Source organism: Rhinatrema bivittatum, chromosome 16, assembly GCF_901001135.1.
Source record: "Rhinatrema bivittatum chromosome 16, aRhiBiv1.1, whole genome shotgun sequence".
Taxonomy (NCBI): Eukaryota; Metazoa; Chordata; class Amphibia; order Gymnophiona; family Rhinatrematidae; genus Rhinatrema; species Rhinatrema bivittatum.
In genome coordinates this window covers 23,349,125-23,363,919 of record NC_042630.1, presented here as the reverse complement: position 1 = coordinate 23,363,919, position 14,795 = coordinate 23,349,125, and the positions used below count along the sequence as shown (strand labels likewise).

Genomic DNA, 14,795 nt, shown 5'->3' with positions numbered 1-14,795 from the left:
TTTGGTGCCTCCTTCTTCCTGCCCACGCGGACCGACCACTTCCTCTTCTGGGACCCACTGGCAGGAAGAAGGAAAAGCCATGCCGTCGTCACCCCGAGACATCAAAGTTGCCTACCTGTGTCGGGAGTTCTCTATGGACGGCAGTACAAAACAGACAAACGTCTGATGGCACCAGTGCAGACCAATCATTATTTTCCATAGCTCCGAAAACTCTAGAATAATTTTCAGAGCATGCACGACTATTCCCGTGCCGAGTTACTGCTCTAGTTTACTTCAGAAAATGTAAACAGCTTTGAAAAAAAAGTAATACATTTAAACTTCCAGGAGGAAGGAGGGCAGGTGTGGCTATTTTGTACTTCTGTCCACGGAGAACTCCTGTCACATTTCTGCAACTTTGATGTCCGGGAGCGCGAGGGCTTTGTGAATACTCTCCCTAACAACCGTCTCTTAGCTTCATCCAAAACCCCGCCCCTCCAGCCGCCTTCGGCTCGACGGTACTGGTCGGCGGGAGGGTACTTCCCCGCCTGGAAATCTTCACTCTTCTCCTATCCGCAGTCCGCTTTCTCCTCTCGCCCCGCCCATTGGGCCTTCCTCCTTATTTGATTGGACAGCGACGTGCGCGCCCACGCGCTGGGCGGGCCGTTGTTACCGGGTGGGGGGAAGAGCGGGATGTCGAGTTGTAAGAAGTAGGAAGCGTGGCGTGCGTCGAGGTTTTTACAGTGGGAGGGCGGATTTCTGCCGCACGTCGTGTCCGCCTCCTCCCACCATTGGAGGGTGGTGGGCTCGAGGGGTGGCAGTTGGGGGGTGGGCGTGGCCTGGGAGGGGTAGCCGGCGGCGCGGAGTTGTCTAAGTTTGGGTGCTAAGGCAGAGAAAGGGACGTTGAGTGGACTAATTATAGTGAAAGCGCTGGTAGCTGTTTGCTCGCATGGGCTCTCTCGCGTTCTCTTTTTTAAATTTCTTTTCTATGTGAAGCCTGTGTCTCGCGCGGAGGTAGGAAGGCGAAGGAGGGGCCCGGACGATGGCGACAGCTCTGGCCGCGGCTCCGGCGGGGATGCTGGAGGAGTCTCTACCGCCGGTCCCGTTCCTGCTCGTGGGCGGCCGTGGCACGGAGAAAGCCCTGGAGGAAGCGGCCGCCTCCGGGGTGTTGAACCTGGGCGGCCGGAAGCTGAAAGAGTTTCCGCGCGGCGCCCGCAACTACGACCTATCCGACATCACCCAAGCCGGTGAGTGATTCTCTTCCTCCATCTACCTCCCCCCCCCCCCCCCCCCGCGTTATTTACTTCCTTGTTTTTACACTTTAAAGTTCTCTTGTGACGTCAGGCCTCCGTGGCGTCGCATGCGGACCTGGGTGTAGGTCCTCGCTGTTTGAAAGTTAGCCCGCGCCGTTAGAGGTTGATTTCCCTCTTTGTCCAGGTTGCCGTAACATCAGACGCCTTCCCCATTGTTAGTGGTGGTGGCTTTTTTTTTTTTTGTGGTGGGGGAGGGGCGTGATAAGAGTGCAAGTGATCCAGATTGTTTGTTTGTTTTTCCCCTTGAATGATATGTGATATTAGGGTCAAACACGTCATTAAAAATGAATTACGTCACATGTCCATGGTTTCCTGTGCAACAGGTGACTCTCTTTTTATGATAACAATTTGGACAGATTTTTTTTTTTTTTTTGTTCTTTACACCGCCAATGTTGGAGGTCGATGACAAACAGTGGTGCCACGATGCTGCATGCCCTCGTTTTATTTTGTCACTGGTGATTTTTCTGGAGTTTTTGTGTGTTATGTCTATTTTCACGTTGGAAACTTCTTGCATTGATAGGTGCCTTTTGACTTCAGAAAAAAGTTGGTGAGGCTATTAGTGATGACGCCCTTTATTTAATCCTGCATTTTTTCTTTGCTGCAGAGTTATTTTGTCGTACAATAGATATTTTCTCTTGGATTATTATGGTTATCATTGAAAAGTTAGTGATATCGTTGGTGATGGTCGTGTGACTTTGCATTTCTGTTAAATTTAATTTGCTGCATAGCTAAAATTGAAGGAAGTGAGTTTCTGTCATTTACTTTTTGTTCAATATTTAGCACTTTGCAATTTTTAGGTCTATGACCTGACATTAGCTAATGTTTCGTCCGTAGACTTCTTCAGGGGACAAACACTGGTAAAGAAATATAAACTATTTTCACTTCTCTGGAGATGTCTCGAAATAGCAACTATCCACAGTTATCTGGAAGTGTTTCCAGCTAAGTGTAGATAGTGTCTATTTCTTGACCATTGTTTCGTCCCCTGAAGCAGTTTATGGACAAAAGGTTAACTAATGTCAGGTTATCGTTTTGGGCCTGTGGGTTAACATGCTGGGACTTGTATGTGATTGTGATTACTTTTCATGAAAGATTTGCATAGATATTCTCGACTTTAGTTTCAGTCCTTTCATCATTTTCAGATTTTTCACACATGCAGTTAAAAATAAAAAAATACACACTTGGGGTGAATGATTGAGAAGTCCAGTGATGGACATTTGTAAGACTCCAAGACTGGCATGCTGACACCAATTCTTTATCGTTCTCTCTCTGAAATTTTGAAAATTTCTTTTGGTGTGTGTGTAGTCATTTCATGATTGTATTTCCCTGTCTCTTGTGGCTAGTAAATTATGCTTTCTTATGACATCACAAAAAGATGTATGCTGTAAATTAATTTAAATTGCTGTTGTCTGCTTGTTTTTCATTTATTCACATTTGGCCTTCCTAATATTTAATATTTTTCCAGACATATGTTCATCTCCTTTCACTTCATGTGCTAAGGTCCTGTGACAATAGAGCAAGATATTCAGTACCTTGTGCTGTGAAATTACATTTTTTTTGTGAGCAATATCTTCTAGTAATGGCTTGAGGCGGTTGCATTTTTGTATTTTATTCTATTTGTAGTACTGCACTTCAGTGTTTTTGCATATAACATTTTCAATTCTGCACTTTTTTAAATTCATGGAGAGAGCTTTAAAGGTGCCTTAAATAGGTGGTTCTTAACCCAACCCAGGGGACACTCCTATTAAGGTTTTCAGGATATCCACAATGAATATGCATGCACTGCTTCCGTTGTATGTAAAGCTCTCATGCATATTCATTGTGGATATCCTGAAAACCTTACTGGCAGGTGTGTTCCCAGGACTCTGAGAACTTCTGCCGTAAATGATGGTGCTTAGAACTCCTTCCAACTTATCTTGAGCCAGTATTTGTGGAGAGGGGATGTGGTATCAGTGAAGAAAATTACTTCACAAGCTCTTAAGTTGTTTGTAATGTCTTTGCATGTCTTTTTTTGTGTGGACTCGAAGATTTTACGTGGGTACAGAGGCTGAGATTGTATGTGTGTGTGTAATAAGGCTGCCGACTCCAGCTGCTTTCCAAAGCAGTTGTTGCAGGCATACTAGCTTACATCATTAAAGTGGGGGATGGAGACGGAAGTTCATAATATGACTTGTAGGATGGTTGGTGTGTTAAATGTATAGTTTGGTATCAAGAACATGTGGGTGGTTTGCTTCCTGTTTCATCTCTTAATCGTTTTACATGTTAAAACTTCAAAGATGTTTTAATTCAGTTTCACAAATGCTATTAGTTAACTTTATAAAGTGGCAATTGTTTGAAAAAAAAAAATCTTACTCTTTAACATTTTCATTTACAACAAACATCAAAATCAAAAACTTGAAGCCATGGTTGGACAGAGGAAAACACAAAAACAAACTAGACGTAGCTTGTACAGATTGCTAGGTTTACCCCGTGCAGACAGCTCCTCCACCCTCCGTCCTTTTTCTCTAGTTCTCTTTTTCTCTAGTTCCTAGACCTTTTCATAATCTTGCTGGATTTCCTCAAAGCGTAAAAGTAATGTGTTCTATAATTTGCCATCTCTGCAACACAGTTCTTCCAGAACCCCAGTGATGGAGATGCTTTCTAGTGAAACACAATTATAAGATTTAATTTTAATCTTTTTGAATGAATTCTGTAGTGATTACTGATCTTTTATTGCATGTTGATAGCCATCAGAGCAGGGAATTACAACAGCCCCACACTATGAAAGGATGGGTATAATAAACTGAGTAGTAAAACTGCCCTGAAATTCAGTGCCTAGTTTAATGTGTATGCATATTTTGGGGTAAAAAGTGTCCAGTGATATGGTTTATGAACCAATTGAGTACTAGTGTATTGGAAAAAGTCAAATTACTTGATCACTGTGATGATAAAGTTATCACCTGAGCATCCTCTTAGGTCTCCTGGCTTAACTTTAGGGAGTGGAGCAGTGGGCTATGAAGCAGGAGACCAGGGTTTGAGTCCTGCTGTCACTCCTTGTGACCTTGTGCAAGTCACTTTACCCTCCATTGCCTCAGGTACAAACTTGGATTGTAAGTACCTACAGTACCTGAATGTAATCCACTTTGAAGTGCGGAAAAGCGGAATATAAACCTAAAAAAGAAAAAAAAAACTTCTCTGTTCTCAGCAGTCAGTCCCAGTTTTGTAGAGAGCACAAGAAACAGCAGCTTTCTACTTGGAGCCACAGGTGCGATGGTATACAAATTTTAAAACAAAACTGTTTTCTACTTATGCAAAAGTAGAAAGAAACAACCTTCCAAAAAGAAACCCTATCTGAGTCTGGTTGACTCATTTCTTAATGAGTCAACACAGTTTCTGAGACTGAACCATTTTTTTGTGTGGGATATTTGCCTTGCTCTGCATGCTCCTTGACACTAATATGCAGTATTAAATGCTTACAGCCAGTGCAACATGGCATTTTTGCCCTTGAATGACTGACCTGTTCATGATGTATTTATTGTAGGCAAGTAGTATGAGATTACTGGAGCTGCACCGCAGAAAGTTTTAATTGTTTGTAGCTGTATTGTATTTTTTATTATACTGGAGAGTAGACAAAAGCCTAGTTCTGTTTTATGCTTCTGGAGGCTCAGGTTTCATGTGTGCATTCTGTGGCTTCCAGACATATTTGCTCAGTATCTGCTTTGTAACATCAGCTGAGTTGATCATTGAAAGCAAATTGTCCAGTACATGATATGAGAGAGGGAATTGTATAGGCCAGGCTGAGCATAGCAGCAGAAAGCAAGCAGGTAAATTGGCAGTCCTAAGCCCGGAAGACAAAAAATCCTAGCACTGCCTTCTCACACGGGGACTTCTAACAACAGAGAGAGTCTTTTTGTTCTGGTGACCCCATCTCAGCATCACAGCTGCCACTCTTCTAATTGCTTCTCTCCTATGAAGTGTCTCCCAGTGCTGTGCTCTGGCCTGAGCACAGCAGAAATATCTAAACAATTTTCCTTTGTGTTCCATAAATCAGTCCTTTCAGCAGGCTTATTCTGTTTTGTTAGTTTGCTGGGGTTTCACCTTACGATCTACATCAACCTAGTTCTAGCAAGGAATCTGGGACAATGGTATTTTTATTTGTGTGAATAAGGATAGTGTGGGACGGAACCAGAGAATGCAAGTTGAGGTACCCTCCTTCATATCTTATTGTTATAAATCTATGATCCTTGAACATGTATATTATTTCACACTTTAAGCAAGAACCTTTTTCTCCCTAGTTTGTGCAGTAATAGATTGTGAGTTAGGCTCGCTCTGGTTGCAAAGAAGAGACTGTCTGCTGTCATTTAATGCTACCATATTATGAAAATATCATAATTTTGCAAGAGCGCACAAGTCCTCAAGATGGGGGAGACTTGTGTGATTGGGGAAAACTCTGTACCACAACAAAAAAGATAGAAGTAGAATAAGTACAGAGAAGGGCAAGAACAAAGAAAAAGGTAATGGAATAACTCCTTTTATGAAGAAACTCCCTAACCTCTTTAGCCTTTCAGCTTGAAGAAATGGAATAGGGATGTAATAGAGCAGGGGTGGTGGCCAGCTTGGTGCTCAGGAACCCCCAAACAGGTCAATGCATCCATTGTATGCAAATCTCTTGTGCATATTGCGTGTGGATATCCCAAAAACCAGAATCTCCTATTTTTGAGGACCAGAGTTGGTCACCCCTGTAATATTTTGGGGACTTTTTTTTTTTACCCTTTCAAATAATAGCCAGGTAGCCTGGGAAAAAGCCACGCCTTTATTCTTGGGAGTGTGCAACAAAGAATAGATCTACTCTGAGATCTGCTGGATACTTGTGACCTGGATTAGCCACTGTCAGACAGGTTGCTTAGCTTGATGGACCTTTGGTCTGATTTGGCTTGGCATATCTTATGTTCTTAGTGATTCTAGTAGTTGGATTGTAGCTGCTTGTGATGTGGCATTGGCCAGCTCATGTCTTTGGGTAACTATAGTTAAAGTTTTTTCAGCCAAGGATGTGTATCTGGTCATAAGGAGAGCCATAGATCAGGTTTGAGGTGGAATCGCATAGCTTGCTTCTTTCAGTGCTATTCAACTTGTCATCTTACCCTCCTCCTATTTTCTAGTGCCAGCTGCCAAAGCCTCTCCTTCCCATCTCCTCCAATCCTGTTAAATGAGTATGTTACTTGAATGGGATGGGTTTTATCACTGGCCATCTGAAGCAGGGCATATGGAGATCCTTTAGATACAAGATGCAAAATCTGTTCTGTTATAGGGTTAAAGCTGATTTGATTTCCTGGGCTCCAGAGTGGGTACTAATTCAGAAGTTGCTATAAACCTTCCCAAATTCAGGTCAGAATGTAGTTAAGTTTTGTGACCTATGGTAGGTTCCAGAGGTGAGTTGTTGATGCAGTGACTTGGATGTCATCTTGTTCTCTTTGCTGTATGTTTCTCAACTGTCACTCCCTGGATATAGTGTTACAGGTAGAACCATAAACTTGTTTGTTTACAGAAAATCATCTGTTAGTTGCACTGTACTGAGCAGGAGCATACTAAGGCACTCCTTCCCCCTAAGGGATTAGGTTGAAGCAGAAAATCACACAGTATTCTCAAGGTCAAACATCTTATTAGCAAAAGCCAAGAAAAGATTTGAGGTACAGAGAGGCAAGGTGACTTGTTGAAGTTTTTTATATAGTGGCACAGCTGGGATTTGAGCCTAGTTGTAATTGATTTCTTAATCACTTGTTCAAAGATTGATAGTACATAAGAAAATTAGGAAGGTTATATGGTAGAGCCATGAAAGAACCCACAAATTTTGAATTCCTAATTCCAGACACCATGTCTCCTCTCTTAACTGGCAATCGCACAGTACTATAGTTATTGCGACCAATTCTAGTTAAAATGTGTTATCTAATTCCGCTTTTAGTAATGCTAACTGTAGTGTTCAGCTTTATACTTTAGTTATTCATGAAAGATTGTAATTAACTTTGCCATAGTTTCATTAGAACCTAATCTACAGTAGATTTAGTAATTTTTCCCTTTTTGGGTGCCAAAGGGGGCTGTGTGCCCAGCTGGCACTCGCAGAAAGAAAAGAGACCTTTCTGGCTGTAGTGATCCGCATGCTGCAGCAGGGACTTCATGTTGCTTTCTAGCCTGAGGCCCAGCAAATGACCTCCGGAAATTAATCATTTGTAAAACTGAGATTTTCATGTTGCTCTGAGCAAAGCTGTTTACAGCACAGATCACTTAGTTTAATGATTTAAAATCCTGTTTTATGTGCAGAAAACGGTTTATGTGCACAAAGCATGTCTGGTTTTTTTTTTTCTTCTTTCAAACTTTCCTCTCTGCTTGAGGTGAAGAGCTCAAGTAGAGAGGCAGCATAAATACAGAGAGAGAGAGGGAGCAGCTGACAGCCCTAGCAAACCCTCAGATTCCCAGTCCTCCGGGGTGCAGGAGAGGCTCCGCCCTACCAAAGTATGAGGAGGCCCAAGAGAGCCCAGCTGGGTAACTCCCCCTCTAAAACAATTTTTTTTTTGTTTTAATCCAAGGAGCAGGCTGTTACTGGGCGAAGCAACCCTGAGGGACTGGTAGCCCAGGAATCGGAGGGCTGAACCAGGTTGAGGATGAATCAAGACTGGGAGTTTAATCCTGTCTGTTACAACTGCTGGAGACAGACTACTGAGACTGAACCAGGGCTACATCTCCCCTTATAAGCCCAGAGTGAAATCATAAGAGGTGTGTTCTTTGTCTACAACTGAGGGGGAAGAAAATTTTATACATAATTACTGGTCTGCAGGAGGATAAGGAACAAAGCATCAGGTAGTGGTGACTTTTTCCATGGCACACCTAGGGGCCGAAGCAATAAAGTGTGCCCAGCCTAGCGAACAGGCTAACGCACGGTTGGATGCAGTAAGGGGATTAGCACATTAAAATAGCATTTATCACTTGTAAATTCCATGTAGATGAGGCTATTGGCTATTACTCCTATGCACACTTTTAATGCGGCCAGTTTAACTCCAGCCCCAGAGCTGGCATTAAGTCATCCTGTGAGTCAAGGACTCATAAGAAATGCAAACATTCTGTTCCGTGTGATTCCTTCTAAGTATAGTTGCAACACTTAGATCTACTGCTTGCGGTGTTTAGGAATAATGTAATGACCTGATCTAAAAACAAAAATTCTGAATGTACAATATAAAAGTTCCAGGTGTGTGTGTTCATGTATATTGTGCAAAATCTACTGAGGCGGGATAAAACGGACGCTCATATTGAGTGCCCTTTGCATTGTGGGCACACAGCCTCGTCTCCTGGACATCCGATGCATTTGAGCACTGGTGTCATGAATTCTTCCCTAGCGTGTCCTTTTTAATGCAGCAGCTCATTTACATAATTGCATCAAGTTCCCAGGAGACGTGCCCCATTTTACCACGCTGTCTTATTGCATCAGTCTGCTAATCAGGTTTTCAGGCTATCTGTATTGAATATGCATGAGGGAGATTTGCATGCAGATTTCTCATAAATGTTCATTGCAGATATCCTGAAAACGTGACTGGCTGGCTGGTGGCCTTCCAGAACAGGTTTGCAAACCACTGCTCTGAAGATTGTTGCATTTGGGCTGCAGGCCACTCCTCCTTCAATGGTGGCTGGCAATCTCAGCCCCAGCAGCCCCCTTAAAGTGGCATCTGCAACTTGTAGCCCTGCAGTGTAACGGGCTTACTTAGCATGTGATGTAACGACCCTGGAATATGAATGGGAGACTAGAAGGCTTCAGCTGTGACGTTAAGCAAGGGCTCAGCCCCACAGAGGTCTGCTGCCTTGAGGGAAACTTAGCAGAGCATCTCGAAGGTGAAAGCCATCATTCGATCCCTCAAGCTACGTAAAAGCAATCAAGAGCTGAGCTATTGTTCTGATTCAGGGCAGACACCGCAGGACTGGAATGGTTCAGAGCCATCAGGAGAAGACAATCTGTTTTCCTTAGGGGGACATGCTTAGGGATCCAGACCCCAGGATAATATCCAGGGAAGGTTTCTCCTCCCCCCCCCCCCCCCCCCCCCAAAGGCCCAGGAGGGCTATAAATTTCCCTGGCTGGAAACTTTAGCCCCAGAGTTTGAGGTTTACAGAGCTTATCTAGCAGTGCAGAGGCCTACGTGTTCTAGTTTCTTGGGTCCTGAAGAATTAAGCGCACTCCCACCGAGGGGCAATCCTAAATCCCTGTAAGGGGACTCTCTCGAGCCTCTAGGTCTCCTGGAGGAAGAGGGAGCTAGCATTGCAATTCGATAACTCCTATGTAATATGCCTTTGCCAGGAAAAGGGCACTGGTATCCCTCTTTTCTAGGGTAGTGGTGTGAACAATATCAGTTACTCCCACAAATTCTTTTTGGCAATGGAAGGGGACCCCCTCCTCCAGTCATCAAGGATGTACCCCTTAAGAGCATGGGTGCTCACTGAAGTGGATATCAAAAGAGAAGCACTACGCAATGCATGAGGGGATGTCTAGTCCACTCTCAATCTCCTGAGCAGATGATTAGTCTCGGCAAGTTTGCTTAAGACTAGTGCCATGGTAGAAGGGGAATGGGGTCAGCATTTAAGGTCAGTATACTGACCAAAATAGGCCCCTTTGGGCGAGAGTTCTGCAAGCCTCCATTTCCGGAGGCAGTGGGGCCTGAGCCACGTAGTATGGGGGGGGCCACTCAGCCCAGATGGCAATAGCCTTAGCATTCTGGGTAGGGGGTGAGGATACTTTCACCTCCAAGGCCCAAAGAAAGTAAGTCTTGGCACCCTGTAATACTGTGGATGGTGGGGGAGAGGGGGAGGTAACTAGTTACCTACATGTGCCCCACTGTTGGATGGAGGCAGTGGTTGAGGACATCGCTGGGGAGGCCAGGACCGTTTCCAGTGTCCAGACTTAGGAACTCACCATCATATTCCCATCTAAGTGCATCAGCAGAGCCTGCAAGGCAGTTTGTACAAGGGAAACAGAACCACTTCCAGAGGTTGTCAACCTAGCAACAGCCCCTAAAATCTTCACCAAGGTTGTGGCAGCGATGCTAGCAGCCTAGCATGCACTAGGCAGCACTCATACTTAGTTCCTGAGCTGCCCTGGGCCTCCAGATTAATACCCCATTTCTTTTGACAGTCAGACTGGGTTAGGGGTAGTGTTCTAGCATTTGGATGCTAAAGGTCTGGGGCAGGTAGCCCCTCGTACCATCTAATGGCTACTCATGAAGGACCATTTTGGGAATGGTATGACATGAAGGAATTCGCTTGGCTAAGATGCATCTTAGAGTGACAGGCTCATTCTGCAGAGATCTTTACCCAGGAATATTTTAAGGTGCAGTTCCATCTGTTTACCCGAGCTAGGGTTAGCTTTCAATGGAAGCAGGGGCTCGTCCATTTTATTATTTCTTTATTGCTATGGTTTGTTTAATGGTGAATCACACATGGGGGGGAGGTGGAGGTATGTGATGACAGTTTTTACCTTTTGTGTGTGCCACCATCTAATTTGGGTAGGGTAGGTTAAAGATGAGGCCATGGAGTGGATGGCCGGGCATTTGTGGAACTCCTTGCAGGGGGGTCATTTCAGTCTCGACCTTACTTATAGTGCTGTTCACTGTACAGAAGGGCGAATGTTCATTAGGTAGTTGCCCACTTTAGAGATAGTTGCTAGGTTGACACTACCCCTGAAAGTGGTTCTGTTTCCCTTGCACCTACAGCCTGGCAAGGCTGTTTTTGTATCTACAACATGCTGAAAAAAAAGTCTAGTACAAAAAGTACAGGTGTGGATGTTGTTGTTGTGTGTTTGTTTTTTTTTTTAAACAAAAACATCCTAGAAGCAAAGACTAGATGTATTCCATGCATTAAAAGAGGCAAAATGATTACCGGCATGGTTTTAAAAGGTGAGGTAAAGAGGCTATTTTAGCCAAAAGATCTTCATTCAAAAATTGGAAGAAGGATCCATCAGAAGAAAATAGGATAAAGTATAAGCATTGGCAAGTTAAATGTAAGACCTTGATAAGACAGGTTATTTACTCTTTCGGATAGTAGAAAGACTAGGGGGCACTCCATGAAGTTAGCATGTGGCACATTTAAAACTAATCGGAGAAAGTTCTTTTTTTATTCAACGCACAATTAAACTCTGGAATTTGTTGCCAGAGGATGTGGTTAGTGCAGTTAGTATAGCGGTGTTTAAAAAAGGATTGGATAAGTTCTTGGAAGAGAAGTCCATTACCTGCTATTAAGTTCACTTAGAGAATAGTCACTGCCATTAGCAATGGTAACATGGAATAGATTTTGTTTTTGGGTACTTGCCAGGTTCTTATGGCCTGGATTGGCCACTGTTGGAAACAAGATGCTGGGCTTGATGGACCCTTGGTCTGACCCAGTATGGCATTTTCTTGTGTTCTTATGAGAACATTTGAAAAGAAGTTGGCCATAGAGGCAAAAACTCACAATTAAAAACTTTTAAAAATGTCAGAAGCAGACAGCCTGCAAGGGAATCAGTTGGACCGTTGGATGATCAAGGGGTTAAAGGGACACTTGGAAAAGGTAAGGCCATTGCAGAAAGATTAAACTATTTCTTTGTTTCGGTGTTTACTGAAGAGGATGTTGGGGAGATATCTGTAACGGAGAAGGTTTTCATGGGTAATGATTCAGATGGACTGAACCAAATTACAGTGAACCTAGAAGATGTGGTAGGCCTGATTGACAAACTGAAGAGTAGTAAATCACCTGGACCAGATGGTATACACCCCAGAGTTCTGAAGGAACTAAAAAATGAAATTTCAGACCTATTAGTAAAAATTTGTAACCTGTCATTAAAATCTTCCATTGTTCCTGAAGACTGGAGGATAGCTAATGTAACCCCCATATTTAAAAAGGGCTCCAGGGGCGATCCGAGTAACTATAAACCAGTGAGCCTGATTCAGGGCTGGGAAAAATAGTGGAAAGTGTTCTAAACATCAAAATCACAAACATATAGAAAGACATGGTTTAATGGAACAAAGTCAGCATGGCTTTACCCAGGGCAAGTCTTGCCTCACAAATCTGCTTCACTTTTTTGAAGGAGTTAATAAACATGTGGATAAAGGTGAACCGGTAGATGCAATAAGGGGATCAGTGCATCCAAAACGTGTGTCCACACTCACACTAGGTAATAGCATTCATCACGTGTAAATTCCATGTAGATGAGGCTATTAGCTATTACCCTTTGATGCAAAAAATCCCCGTGCACCCAAGGCGCCCTTTTTAACCTGTCAAATTTTATGCCTTCCCGAAGCAGGCATAAAGTCTTCCTGTGTGTCAAGAGATCAACACAAAAACAACACTTTCTATTTATTTTTGCGCCATACCAAAAAAAAAAAAAGTCTTTAATTAAAAAACCCAAAATCTTTGGGGTGCACAATATACACGCTCAGGGCTGTGCATATTGTGCCAGTAAATTAGCTGCTGTGGGATAAAACAGACGCTCATAAATTGAGCGCCTGTTTTGGTAACCTGCACGCACAGGGCACTTATTCACTGATTCACTTACGGCTGATTGTTCCTTTCACTGTCAGATGTCTGTGAAAGGACCAATCCCCTTTCAGAAGGCTGCCCTGAAATGGGATTGGTCCTTTCGCTGACGCTTTTCAGAGAAAAGGACCAATTGGGAACAGCCCTGCCGGGGGTGGTTGGGAGCTCTGACTGGGCTGTTGTGGATGCATTAGCCACTTCTCTGGGGTGCCTGATGCAGAGTTTCCCTTTGTGTTCGGCAGCTCGTGCGCGTATTGCATCGAGCACCCAGGAGAGGTGGATGTGCATGCGTTTTTTAGGTGCATGATATTGCATTGGCCTGTTTAGTCTCTGACAGGAAATCTGAAGCAGTGCTGCAGCCCCATAGCTGAGTTGCAGTGTCCTTTCACAACTCTAGAACCGTGAAACTCAGAGGGATTCTGAAGGAACAGTATATCTAGGGTCCTCTGTCTCTTCAGCACCTGATTATATATACCATTAACAACTCTGATTCTCTGCTTTACTTCAAATGGTACCTAGCTTTTCTTTCTCAAGTAATTGGTTAAAGACCTGTCATTTTTCTTAGAGATGTCCTGAGAATATTTGTTAAACCTCTTGGTGACTCAGATGAGACTGGATGATAAATGATTCCCCCTCATCCTACTTCCAGATGGGACTCCAACTGGGCGTAAGGGTGCTTCCACAGTGAAGATTCATAAAAGCAGCACATGCAAATAAGGCACTATTTCTTTGTGGCACTGCCTTGAATGTCAAACTGTGATGGCGATGTGATTTCAGTGTTGTGTGATTTACCACTTAATGTAGAACATGGATTGCTCTGATCTCTGTGGCAGCTGGGATTCCTTTCTGTCTCCAGGCTAGCCTTTTGAGAAATTGGACAGTAAAGAACCTCAGCTGCAGCACTGCTCTGTGTGACAGATGTTACATGGATGGCCTGAGTAGTTATGAATAGGGAGAGCAGAAACCATGGAGCAGGAAGTGCTATAAATATAATTATTTTAGAAAGAATTCTGGGTATCAAGTTACCCCTGAGTTCCTAATAGGATGACTTTTAAAACACTTTTTTTTTTTTTTTTTTTTTGCTGTTGTCTTTAAGTTTAGATGGCTTGCTGAAGTTCGTATTGGTGGTATGAGTGGGACTGGAACCTGGGTTTAGGCTACCTCATTTGTTACTATTAAGCAATAATTGTGGGATAGGATGCAATGCAGTGGGCTCAACTGATTAGTTTAACAGAAAAATTACACTTTTTTTTTAATAACTTTATTTTTAGTAAACTTTCCAGTAAGAAAAAGGTTCTGTTATACTATATACGTTATGTCATGATTTTTGGGTCAGCATGCTAAATCTCCACTCTCCACAATAGTTCCAGGGTACCCTATTCCTTCTTGGGGTGTTACAGGTCCGGAGCACCAGAAATGGTTGCCTTCCTACAGGCAGCCTGTTATAACCAGCTCTGCTTATAATGAGGGCAACAATCTCTGCTTTTTAGCATGGACTTGGTTCTTGGAACCAAACCCCACTGCCACCACCCTCTGTAGCCTGCAGCTGGAATTTATATCATCTTTATGGCTTCCTAGCTACTGCCACAACCACCCACAGCAGCATTTTAAAGAAGCTTTGGAGGTCACCACAATGGTTCTCTGTCCTTCTACTCTTCACTTTTGTCTTGTGCTCCCTTCTAGCAAATTCTCCTCAGCAGATCATACCTGGTGCTTCCTTCCTGCCTCACAGGCCGATACAGAACATGTTAGCCCAGGTTTGAACGCCAGTTTTCGATGCGCTAGCTTTACCCCTTATACAGTAAGGGGTAATAGCGAGTCAAAAACACGCTAATTTCGGCCTGTATCGGGGAAGTGTACAGAAAAGCAGAAAACTGCTTTTCTGTACACCCTCTGACTTAATATCATAGCGATATTAAGTCGGAGGCCCGAAAAATAAAAAAAAATTTAAAATGTGCTCGCGGGTTGGAAGACGGATGCTCAATTATG

General features: G+C 43.4%; 1 protein-coding gene across 3 annotated transcripts in view; it reads left to right on the top strand.

The window, feature by feature from the left end:
• The first annotated feature begins 830 nt into the window (after positions 1 to 830).
• The window catches only part of LRCH4 (leucine rich repeats and calponin homology domain containing 4), a 103,130-nt gene continuing 89,165 nt past the window's right edge, over positions 831 to 14,795 (top strand). For 2 of the 3 annotated variants that reach the window (XM_029580185.1, XM_029580183.1), the window contains exon 1: positions 831 to 1,223. In XM_029580185.1, coding sequence (XP_029436045.1) covers positions 1,019 to 1,223 — 205 coding nt within the window. In that variant the 5' untranslated portion in view covers positions 831 to 1,018. The remainder of the gene's footprint in view (positions 1,224 to 14,795) is intronic. The other variant, XM_029580184.1, reaches the window with a different exon arrangement.